Source organism: Electrona antarctica, assembly GCF_951216825.1.
Source record: "Electrona antarctica genome assembly, chromosome: 18".
Taxonomy (NCBI): domain Eukaryota; kingdom Metazoa; phylum Chordata; class Actinopteri; order Myctophiformes; family Myctophidae; genus Electrona; species Electrona antarctica.
In genome coordinates, this window is record NC_136799.1 from 33,338,236 (window position 1) to 33,351,234 (window position 12,999).

Here is a 12,999-nt window from a genome sequence, read left to right on the forward strand (position 1 = left end):
TGTAATCAAGGACTTTTTGTATTTGAATAATTCGGGTTAGTTGAAGAATCGACTCCTCACTGGCAGGTGAGGCAGTGAGTAGGGTATAGCAGGGGCAACATAGAAATGTATGGGGATTAATTAATTGGCATTACTAACTAAATTGGGACAAAACAAAAATTGGTAAAAAAATAATCGGCTACTCTAAATTAAAAACAAATACATTTAATAAAAGAAGAATTACAATATACCCAAATATAATGATGACATTGAACCACATACAATTACATTCTTACAGGTTATAAGAAACTGTATTACACTGCTTTCTTACCCTTAATTATTATTTCACTGATGTGATTATTATTATTATTATTATGGTAAAAAGTTAAAATTGTAGGTACCGGAGCCATTAATGTCAAGACATTCATGGCATAATTGACTACTAGATAGTTAAGGCCTTTGAGATGTTGAACATTTTTGTTCTCTCGGCTTTCAAGAACAAACGACATGGTCTTTCTTTGAATTAGAACAAAAAACACGTTGCTACCGAGCCATTGCTATTGTATATGTATAAATTCTTTAATAATCAGAACTGAGGCGGGGTGCGCTAACAGGGCCTCTGCTCTCCTGTCTTTGCTAAGGCAATTTCACCCTTATTTCCCCTGCTGCTTTGCTCTGAAAAATAGAACAATTATCCTAGGCAGCGTTTTGTTGAAACCCCCCACCTACCCTATCCTGACATTGTTTGTGATGTGGAGAGTCGGGCCCTGAGGTGACACCAGTCAGAACGGCAGTGTTCCCACTGGATCTGGGCTGCATGGCACCTTCCTCGGCGGCACTGTGTGTGTGTGTGTGTGTGTGTGTGTGTGTGTGTGTGTGTGTGTGTGTGTGTTGCTCTGGGGGAGGGGGGTACTTAACCCATTAAGACCTGAGGTCGATTCTACAAATGCCTTCTAATAGTTCTCACACATTCAATATACTATTTTAAAAACTTCAAAAGTAGCAAATGTACAAGCTCGCAGCATCTGCTATATTTGAATAGCCAACGTATAAAAACTAAAATGACAGATGCGTTGCCGGTTAGAACGCTGCCAACACTTCAGCCAATGAATAAGAGCAGGGATTTACTGAATTCAAGGTCTGCTACGGACGTCGTGTGACTTGAGTGAGTGTAGGAGATTACCAATGATCCCCACAGCCACGGCCCTAACCTTATCAAATGAACATATTCACTTGTCACTTTCATCCAGAGGGGCCCGCGTGGCATGCCGCACTTTAAGGGGTGTCTAAGCACTAGGTGGTCAAAGCGGTTCTGACAGATGATTCCCCCACTTGAACCGAGATGAAAATGTGTTGTGGGTGCCAGTGCAAAGTGATGATCTGACTGCCTGCTTATCTGCTCTACTTCCAGTGGATGAATGCACTGGGGATGGGGAGGCATCGGAGGGCTCCACTTTGCCCGCGAGGAAGAGACACAACGGGGGACCGCAAGGGTGCTCTCACCTCCTTCATCATCCGAGCCCTGGGGAGTAGTTTGTGGTTGCAGGCGGTGGCTGTAGGAACAGGAAGTGCGAGAGCATGAATTATTAAATGCTTTCAAAAAGGCGACCTAATAGTGAGGTCATCGCAGCGAGCCAGACTTGGAGCCAGGCTCCTTTGATTTTGTCGTCTCTCTCTGGTATGACAGGAGGCTGGTTCTGTCTGCTACTGGCTGACTGGGGTTACACTCCACACACTACCCTCTGATTCTGTGTTGGAACATCGTTGACAAGCCTGAAACAACTGGAATCTGTTTCTGAGATTCTTTTGAAGGGCAGCAGCAGCAGCAGCCTCTGTTTCACATGAAGCCGGTGTCTCAGCATTCAAACCCCAGGTTCCAACCGATGATGAGTGAAACAGATGTTCACACACAGGCTCAGCCCCCTACTTCGCTGGGGGACCCGATGATGCTTACTGCTATGGATAGCATAGCCAATGCATCTTCCTATGGAACAAATGTGTCACAGGGGTCTCCCTGGATTGATTACTTTCTCTTCTGTGTTTGTCACAGATGTCCATTCTATACATTTATTTCCATGTCCTCTGCTCTACTTGCCTCGCCTCGTGGCGTTGTCTATTCTAGTCCTACAAGAACAAACTTAGCCCTGAACTGCGATCAAATTGATGACAACTGTTACGCAGTTTCTACTGCTCCTTTACACAAACATACAAACATTTAAAGTGACCCACTTTTTCTTACTCCCCTTGGATTTAATTGCCATTTAATTCGATCAGTACTGTCAACAAAAAGGTGAACTTACTCTTCTAGATCCTCAGTGGCAGGTCTTCTTGAAGATCTAGGTGGAGAACACAAATATTAACCAACTATACAGTTAATTCATTTGCCTATATACTTGGAACGACATGCCACACTGAAATATAGGATACTTGATCTGAGCACCTTTTTTAATAAATCGGTTTTAATAAACACAGCATAGATATGACTAATATGTATAAATAGTAATCCTGTTACAGTACATAAGGTGTAGTGGTGTTTGTCTACCTGCTTTCCTAGATACGTTGTAGCACTTTTCTTATCACACCATGTTTACTTGACTGCTTACCCCGTTGTTGGTTGACTGTGGCCTACTCAGAATTTGCACTTTGTCTCTCTGGACAAATGCTTAAATTGTAAGTTGTGTTTAAATTGTATCTTCTGACTGTGTACTACTGTCTCAACCTCATCCCCTGCAGGATTATGGGGTTACGTCTTCAGACGTGTCTGCATTTACCAAACCCAGACGGGTACATGCTCAATAATGCCATCTTCTCATATTTTCACTTCTCAAAAGATATGTTTAAAACACGCATTTCTACGATTACCATTACATGACCTAATGGGCATGCGGGAAAAAAAGGGGGAAAAAAGAAAGAAAAAGGTAATGCATAACTTCAGAATTATTGTTATTATGGAGCACTAACCATGTGATTTTAGCTAAAAATGTTTTGAAAGCTCACAAGCTCACAACACAGCTAGTAGATGTTTGAGAGAGAATGGAATGAAAATGTAATTGAATTTTAGAAAATAGGGCTTAAGTCATTGTCTTAGGGTGTCTATGTATAATTAAAAATAGTTTTAGAAATAGTTTCTTTGAGAATGGCAGCTTTTTGCTGTTCTTTCATATACTGCACACAGTGCACAGCACTCTTGCTTGCTCTCCTGGTTGAGTAGTGCCCCCTACTGGTTTTGAAAGCAATTTATTTTCAGTCTCCCTCTTCTGTCCTCAGCACCAGACATTTGGAGCCATAGTACTATTAGAAAACAGATCTATTAAGTATTAACAGTAGAGGTGCCCATCATTTAGAATACATACATTTGTTTTGTGGGGATATGAAGGCACTACAGCCCCATGTCAGCACACAATAATTAAGTAACAGAGATTATATTATTCATAAAACATCACAGTGATACCAATAGGCAACTACCTATTCCTTAAAGCCTTGATTTGAGAAGTATCAAAACCCAGTTCTTAAATACCGGTAGGTATTACTAAGGTAACACCATAGTGACTGGTTATTCTTAATTTTTTTGTTACTACAGAGTCGCATAACAAAAATAAACAATGATGAGAAAAATGATCTCAAATTTCCCGAGCAGTCAGCAGTGGAAGTACAGTACTGGAGGCCATTCAGTGAGAGCAGCCAGGGGCTGAGACAAGCGTACCTGGCTGCCCTTGGACAATGTCCTGTCTGGGGGGGGGCGTGGGGAGCAGGGGGGTGGCGACACTTATAAGACACATTACAGGTCCCTTGATTAAGACTCATGTAAGGCAAAGCGATAGACATGGTAAAACTGTCTGGAAAAAGTTGTTAGGGATAAAATATATTGTGACAACCCGGCTTCAAAGGTTCATCAATAAACTGACAGATCATTTAGTGTCAATTAGGAGTGATAGATCGACAAATCCCGGGATTTCTGCGCTGGGATTAGTAGGAGGAGGGCGGCGGTGATTGAGCATGAGGGGTGACATTGAAGGGAAAAGTCCTTGCCGGTTCCAGGGGGGACCATTACTTACTTTGTTTCAGAGAGGATCAATGCACGTGCAAAACCCCCTTTACACCTCCCGTATTCCAATCTCTCCAAGACCAAGAATCAAGCCGGGGGGGGGGGGGGGGGGTTGCGTGAACGCAGGGAAGCTATGCCACTGACCTTCCGTGAAAGAAGAAAGACCTATTGAGTTTGCTGTTCTCCTTACTTGCACTAACGGTGCGGAAAACCACGCAAATAAGCCCAATTGACTCGGCCCGTTCACTTCAATGTATGACTTTATGCATCTCCCAGGATCGCACCTCAGTCTGCGCTGAGGGTGGAGGCACACAGCGGTGGATGGAAGGCAAGACACAGAGAATCAGTTCCACTACCTGATTACACTAGCCTCCGTGGTAGTTTGCAGTATTTGAGGCAAGTGCATGGCTCATATTTCATATTCCGCTTGGGAAGAGAGCATTTGTCACACACATTCCATCTGTTTCAAATATTCTGTGCATTCTACATGTTGTGCTTCCCTTGTAAAGAGCAGACAGCGGTGGTAAAGGGGGGTGATTAAGTAGCTTGAACCCGTGTGATAAAGTGGCTGGCTGACTAACAGTGCCCTCCTGTGGCTGACGCATTAACCATGTCAATTACCGCCCCGCTCACAGATGAAGACGAATGGTGAGTGGCCCGCTCAGACAGGCTTCCTCTAACCTTGTTGATTCACAGCCCGAGTGCCAAATATGCACTGATAAATAAGCTCATTCGACAGCATGAGAGTTCATTAATAACGCATAACACAAGAACGCAGTTCCCAATTCTGACCACGTGTACTGGAGGGGCCCGTGTGAACCAGGGTGCAACCACGGTAGACAGAGGAAGATGAGGAGAGAGCCTCATACTCACTTGGCAGAGCCTGTACCCGAGCTTTCCTCGGCCCAGCCTCCCTGTCGTCTGGCTGGTTTAGGAGGGGGGCCCTGGAAAGAGAGATGGCTTTAATAACAACTCCTAAACCAAAATGTGTCGTGGCTCTCAGGCCTAGATAGCAAACCAAAATAGAGCATGCTCTCTACAGTATGTAGCGTATGGCCTTTACAACTTAGGCATTTAGCAGACGCTCTTAATCCAGAGCGATTTACAGTAAGCAAGAACAAAACATGGTAATACATCAAATACATAAAAGAATAATCATCAAGAATCATAAGCAAGCTAAGAACCTAACAATGGAATGTCTATATAATGAAACTACCGGTATGCGTATACACTGTTCAACACTATCAAAGCCCTTCTATGTTGAACTATTCCAAACATTGCATCTACATGCATTTAGGAAGTGTAGAGAAACAAAAAACATCAAAACTGTCAACACCACCATGACAATTTAGCGGAAGGCACTTCTAGAACAAAAGCAGACCCAGGGCCTGGAAACTTAAAGGATGACTTCACCCATTTTCAACCCATATTCATATAATTGGTCCTCACTAATGCTCATGATAATAAAATAAATTAAATTCTACTTGGTCTGTGTCATACAAGAGCTTTGGACAAACCCGCCCACCAGTGATGTCATATTAGGCTTTTCTTTTTTAACTAGATAAAAAAAATCCATTATAGCATAACTTTCCAGGAATAGAAAGCCTGCCGTTTCTATTACTGTAGCTTGGATTTCCCATCGATGATGTCACTAGTAGGCAGGTTTCTGAACTGTCCACAGCCCTCCTCTGAGACACAGAGTGAATAGACAAAAATGGTACCATATTATAGTCAGCCTTAGTGAAGAGTGACGATAGATAGGTTGAAAATTGTCTTTAGCGGCAAGCCCTTAAAAGATGAACATTACACATTACACTTCAAGGCCCTCCACAAAAGGTAGGCCGGTCTTATTGTAACCCCTGTTCTCGCCCTATACGCCTAATCATAATAACTGGACCCAAACACATTGTTACAAGCAAACAATACATAGCATAGCTCACATAAACAACACAGGAGACATGTACGTGCAACACAGAATAGTCGTCTATACATGGGCCATTGTTTTGTTTATTATGGTTTTCAATGCTGTCCAATGTGAAAGCATGAACATATGGAGCAGAGTGTGGGAACTGCCACATAAAGAACGGCCGGGGGCTGCAAGTCTGACCTAAAATAGCTTCACAGGAGGGGAAAAAAAGAAATGACCCTCTCCCTCTCATTCTTTGATTCTGAAAATAGTACTGAAAATAGTCAATTGAGTTTGGATCTCAATCCTGAGACCGGGACCCTGAGAGCAGCACTTGAATGAATGAATTCCTCAGAGCACACACGAGGGTGGGCACTGGGCAGTAGACAAATGAATTAGGGAAGAAGGGGAAAAAAATACAAAATTTCTCATTACCAAATTGGGTCTGCCGTGAACAAAGTGGCCAGGAAGAATTTCATGTGTTCGTCGTGAAAGAGGAAATCATCTTTCATGGCCGTGGCCCCTTCACCAAATCCATTTATAAATGTGAATGTCAGTGCTAAGCAGGGCGGAGGGAATGCAGGCGCCCATTGTTTAGTACCATTAACCAAAGTTGAGTCTGAATATTGCTTAACCACATGAACCCTATAGCGTCCCTATTCTGGGCATGTCATTAACAGGCTAAAGCCCAGTCCACACCAGTGATTTGTGATACATAGCAGTTTTAGGATTCTGCTGCAAGTGGTGGCAAGTTGCAACTCGTTGCATCACGAATCATTCGGCGAAAATAGCAGATCTATAACTCACAATACAATACATTGCAACGTGATGCACTGTGACCTCGTACTGTAAGTCAGCTATTTTCAGTTAAGACATTGGTGTAGATGGAAAGGGGATGGGGCCAAGTACAGAGCCCTGGTGTGACCTTGGTCAACGAAGTACAGTATTATATATACTGTAGTGTTAAGTGGTTAATGTCAGAAAGACTGGATCAGAAGCAAGAACTAATGGAAATTGTTCTATTTTCAACAATCTCACAAAGAAATGGTGTGTATGCGTCACATGACATTTCTGTTCAATTCATGTATACCGGTAGTGATTGTGTTGTTCACAATGAAAATAATCCAACGAAGAATAAATGTACGTGAAAAAATCAGCAAATATTTTCTTCTGCGTAACAATGCTCCCTTAAGCCAGGGGTTCTCAACCCGTGGGTCGCGACCCCTCGGGGGGTCGCCAAATTATTTTAGGGGGTCCCCAAATTATTTTCAAAAATAAATAAAAAATGATTTTTTTTTTTTGATTTTTTTTTCACGATTTTTCTAAAATAGCAGACCTACAAGCTCGTAGCACGCCACTCGGTGGCGCGCTATGAGCTTGTAGATCTGCTATTTTTCAATAGCTAAATTATAACATAATGCTTAAAACACCAAAAGGGGTTCCCGCCCAAAATGGGTTAAGGTTATTGTAGCAGTCAAGTTATATTGGGGGTCGGGAGGGGGCGGGGCGGGGGTCCCGAGACATTGCCAAAGCATTTCCGGGGGTCCCCGGCCAAAAACGTTGAGAACCCCTGCCTTAAGCAATCCTTTCCTCTGAAGAAAAAAGAAGAAAAAAATTAAAATGGAGAGGACTAGGATACAAAACATTTCCACTCATTGTACATATGTACAATATTCCAAATGCCAAATATAAACTTCACAGCCATGTAGTGAAGTGGTTGTGGCTATGAAGGCAATTAACTCTTATGTTTTCCAATTCAGGATTCTCTGATGGTCTCTGGGGCAGGGAACTTGCGGTAATCAAACCCTAACATCCCATAAAAGCAATTCAGGCTTTGTTGAAAACGATGTCGAGAATGTGACCAATCGGTATGGTATTTTTAGGAAGATGAGGCCAGTGCTGCTAAACGGAGACTGCAAATAGACCTACCCAGTCGCACGACACTCTGGAAAAATGTATTGCATGTGCACAGCAGGTCAGAGAGGGCGCGAGAATACTGATCTTACGTTAGGGAAGTTGGCCTAATTTGGAAGATTAGCCTACAGCATAAGCATGGCTGGCATTCTTGTGTTGGGAATGTTGGCTGGCTTACAGTTTACCAATCCAGGGGACGTAACTAATTCCATGAATGCCAATACTAGTGGGGTGGTTTGTTGTCTGTCCAGTGTCATCTCTAGCTTTGACTTCAATAGGAAATGTCCCTATCTGAGACAGATTGATTAGTGGTTTACTAAATGGATTACAAAGTAAAAAGGGTTTGAATCAGTGTATAAGCACATTAAACCACTTCAAAGGATGCGGATAAACACCCCATGCTATGCTGAACTGCCGGAAAATAGGCAGTTCAGTTCATAGAAATACAGTATTCAGATACAGTAGTAAGTAACAATGAGACTAACAATAACAATTTCATTATCCCCCCTCCCCCCTTTTCAAAAAGATTGAAACATTGTGGGAGGTTTATTATTAGACCAAGTTGCTGATCTCAGTTGTCTTTGTCGTGAAAGGGTAACCAGGGCGTCCTCCAGCACAATTAGTTATATATAACATCAAAATCAGATTAACCGTATATACATAGGCTATTGAAAATAGATGTACAAGCTTTTGTAAATCACGGAACAACAAGCGCATAACTCGTCACATCATGATGCGTTGTGAGCTTGTAGATCTGCTAAATCTTGAAAAATAAAAATAAATTATGAAACATTTTAACAACTCAAATCTTGTGTGAGGGGTCCTAGCACAAAACATTTTCAGACGGGGGTCCGCAGATTGCTGCGGCCACTCCTCACAGAGACAGACAGCAAAAGACAGACAGACAGACAGACAGACAGACAGACAGACAAATAGGTTTTTGTTTGTATTCGTTTTGCACTAGATATTTTATTTTTGTATGAACCTATGCTGTCTTTTAACTAGGAGAAACATAATTTTGTTGTTTTTTCTGAGGCTGCTTGTGGTTGGAAAAACTAATGACAAATGAAGCAATCTTGAATCTTCTTGAATGTAAAAGTAAAAAAGTATACACACACACAGACACACACACACACACAAAGAGGTTGCCTGTTACAGTGCAGCAATGTATCGATATTGCAGACAATTACATTTGGCAAGAATCTATGCAAAGAACGTCTTATTCCATCGCTAATAAAATGTAGTTTGTTCATTTACATAATTTTGGTTTAAAACGATCATCAGGTTTTGTAACCCGACTAGATGAAGGCCCGTGAACCCAAACAATGTCAATAAAAATCACTTTTGAACCATCACGTAAATAAACCGGCACGACTCAGATGTGTTTTTGACATCATACTGTATGCAGAAAACTGAATGCAGCTAAAGGGGCTGAAACTAAACTGTCTACTGTATTACGGCAGGACCCCCACACACACACACACACAATATACTGTAATTGGTACATACAAATATGACACAAACACACACACACACACACACACACACAATATACTGTAATTGGTACACAGTGTGTACACACACATATACAAATATGACACACACACTTAATTTTGAGTACCATTTTGCACTGCTATTTCTATAGGAAATGTGTCACTCACTACATTATAATTTTATACCATCAATAGTCAAGCTTTTACTCACACTGTTGGTATACTCTATAGGAGTCTGTTGGTATATAGCCCCATAAGAGGTTAACATATCTCTAGAGCAGGCTCATAGAATAGGCACCCATTATTCAAAGATGTATCAATAAAGTATCAATTAATATGAACTTGGCTAGGCATGATACGGTTGTTTCCCTTTGAAAGTGGTCCAGCTCCACAAGATTTTGAGAGCTATGGGCCTATAAATCAAATCACAAGAAACACATAACTGAACCAACCCGCAATTAGAGTTGGGCTTCCAGTGTTTATAAATCTGTAACTTCTGTAAATGGTATAAAGTTATTTTAATATCTAGAGAGCTTCAACTACACAAGCTACGCATTAAAACCATTTCATTCATGCAATACGTACCTCCTCTTCATCCTTGGATTTATGCATAAGACAGAACCACAATGAATATTCATGAAGCAACTTGTGTTGTAAAGATGTCGACACACAGCTGGTTAGTGGTGTCCAGATGAGCTCTTACCTCTCCCCCAGAAGCAGATGAGGAGAACTTCCTGACATGACGGCTCTCTTCAAAAGATGTTTGCTCTGTTGCCAGGCGAGATCTCCATCCTGGCTTTGCAACCTGTAATATTTAACACAATTCTTAATTCTTGGATCCGGGGACATCCAGAGGTCCTTGAGGGGGTTCCAGGGGGTGAACCTCATTTTTATACTTTGGCAATTTGAAAAATAGCAGATGCCAAAGCTCAAAACGCATTGCGATATGACACGTGAGCCTATAGATCTGCTATTTTTAAAGATCTTGGAAAAATTGTGAAAAGTATTGAATGGAATAAATGTGATTATTTTTGTATCTGTATTGTTTGAAGTGCAGCATTTGATGTCCTTGATCATAAGCTGTTGTTGAATAAATTGAGCTGTTATGGCTTTGAAGTATCCGCTGCTGCATGGGTCAAAGGTTATCTCACCGGCAGGAAGTACTGTATATTTTAATGGAAGTTATTCTGGGTTGAGGGCTGTGAGTTGTGTAATTCCTATATTTTCATTATTTACCTACCATTTTAATTTGAAATCATGCGGACGACTCACACATCTAGTGAACTTGCTAGAATTTTAAATTATGAATTAAAATGAATAGAAAATGGATAATTTATAATAAAATAAATTGGTTCTTAATAAAGAAAAGACAAAATCCATAATATTAGGTTCATACCATTCATTAAAATGTAACAATTACAGTAACTATGGGAGACACAAATATTGAGCAAGTAACCAAAGTATAGGCATTATATTGTTGATAGTAAAAAAATGGCAGTATGGCAGGATTAGCAGCTATAAAACATTGTAGTAAATACGTGCCTAAATTTTATACTTAAAGGTTTAGTTCAGATTTTTGGTGGGAGTTCTGGTCTGGTTTTTGTGAATATTAAGTAGTTCTGGGTATTTGGTGGGGGTCACTGGGGAGGCCACGCATTACAAATAAAAGAATCCACAAAACTAGGGTCACTTGTATTGTTGACCTATTTCTACCATATAGCGCAACTTTCATTCAACATTGACCCCTCTGTCACATGGAACGAATACCAAACGAGTCGCCCCTTTACCAACTCGCCCCCGGCGTACAGCCGGCGGAACTGAGCAGCCTGGTATTCCTGAAGTAACCTAAGTAAATTATGCTTAAACGGTTAAACCTAACCTTATTCCTAACCTTAACCTCAGTAAAACTATGCCTAAACCTAACCCTATACCTAAACTTAACCCCAGTAAAACTATGCCTAACCCTAAACTTATTTCTAACCTTATTCTCAGTAAAACAAAATAAAGAATACAAGAACCGCGGCATCGACCGATACCCATGAAACTATGGTTTTGTGCTGCTGCTGCCGTAGTGATACTGGACACAAACAAATTATTCCATGTGACAGAAGGGTCAAAGTTGAACGAAAGTTGCACAATATGGTTGAAATAGGTCAACAATACAAAAGTTGTATTAATTATTAAGTGATGATTAATTTAATTTTAATGTGTGGCCCCCACCCAGACCCCCACCAAATGACCGGAACTACTTAATATTCACCAAAACAAGGCGAGAACTCCCACCACGGGACTCAGGCAATCGATTAATACTTTTGCAACCACTACATTAATGGCAAATATTTTCTACAGCTTTAAGTCCAAAAATCTGAACTAACCCTTTAACCAAGCATTAGTGTTATCACATTTATATAATATATAATATATATAATATATATTCACTGATTTGGTCCAATACAACAGGAAGTAATTTGAACGGGTAACAGGATAGGCCAAAACAAAGCAGCTTGCATAGTTCTTCAATGCCCATATAACTAAAGACCCCAGACTTAATTTATAATAATCTATATTTTTTCTCAGATACACATCATTATTCTATATTGGCAGTCATCAGAGGGACATTTTTGTTCCCCTCGTGTAGAACTAATGAAAAACACAGAACAGTCATTACAGAGCAATGGTGGCATGGAACTCGTTAGTCGTTAGCCTTTTTTTTTAATCTTTTTTTCTTAAATCTGAAAGTAACACAAAGAAAATTGATGATTCTGGTTGAGATCCCATGTAGACTGCTGTTGTAACCCTTTGCTTTGGATGACTCCTGTTACACTGTCACAGTAACTAGTCACAGTAACTAATTGCCATATCCACTTCACCTACTTTAGGTAAGAAATCTAAGAATGCAAGTAATATTAGTAACTAACTAACTAGCTAGCAGTCGCTACTTAATTCGAGCTTAGTGCTGGGTCAGGTTTTTTTTACCAGGATAGTTTAATAGTAATACAAAGCTAGAAATGTCAGGGTACAGCGGCTAACATCAATGTGAGATGAAATAAAACACATCGCTTATTTAAACGGGGACTCGTGTTGCATTTTAACAATTTCGTGTTGTCTTCAGACCAGAGACATGTAATGTCAACAGGTTAGCTTAGCTTATTAGCTTATTGCTTAGCCTAGCCTGGTCCCATGGTTGTGGTGCTGTCTAGTTTAAACGGCACTGCAAATCAAGACTAACTAAATGTTCAGCACGCGAAGCGAACACTCACATTTCTCCCAGATCCAGTATCTCCGTGTTGAATATTATTGTCGTCCATTTCTCTGCTTGCTAACAGGCGACGCTGCTTGCACGCTGCTGCTTCCTGGAGACAAACAAGCGTCACATAGCAACCGTTTCTATGGCGACGGGAGCGATGCGCATGCAGTGGCGTACCGCTGGCCACAGATTGCGTTGATAAAACTTTGAGGGTGTGAAAAATGTCCTGTGTTTTTCTAATGAAAAATGTCCTGTGATTATCGAATCAGCAATTATTATTCCTCAATTAAATATGTCATTTAAAAAATCATTTGGCATTTGGCATAACTAAATATTGTCTTTGACCATAATATGTGGCCTAATGATTCTGCCAATGATTGACGTGTGTTGTTGCTGTTGTTGATAATGGTGGTGA

General features: G+C 40.9%; 1 protein-coding gene across 4 annotated transcripts in view; it reads right to left on the reverse strand.

Moving 5' to 3' along the window:
• The window catches only part of ift43 (intraflagellar transport 43 homolog (Chlamydomonas)), a 32,132-nt gene extending 19,394 nt beyond the window's left edge, over positions 1-12,738 (reverse strand). For all 4 annotated transcript variants that reach the window (XR_013792274.1, XM_079528185.1, XM_079528186.1 and 1 more), the window contains exons 1-5: positions 12,598-12,738; positions 10,041-10,142; positions 4,898-4,968; positions 2,280-2,315; positions 1,483-1,532 (exon numbers count right to left, since the gene is read on the reverse strand). Coding sequence is in view for 3 of the 4 variants with exons in the window: in XM_079528185.1 (XP_079384311.1) it covers positions 1,483-1,532; positions 2,280-2,315; positions 4,898-4,968; positions 10,041-10,142; positions 12,598-12,645 (307 nt within the window). In the remaining variant the exon portion in view is untranslated. The remainder of the gene's footprint in view (positions 1-1,482; positions 1,533-2,279; positions 2,316-4,897; positions 4,969-10,040; positions 10,143-12,597) is intronic.
• Between the last annotated feature and the right edge of the window lie 261 nt (positions 12,739-12,999).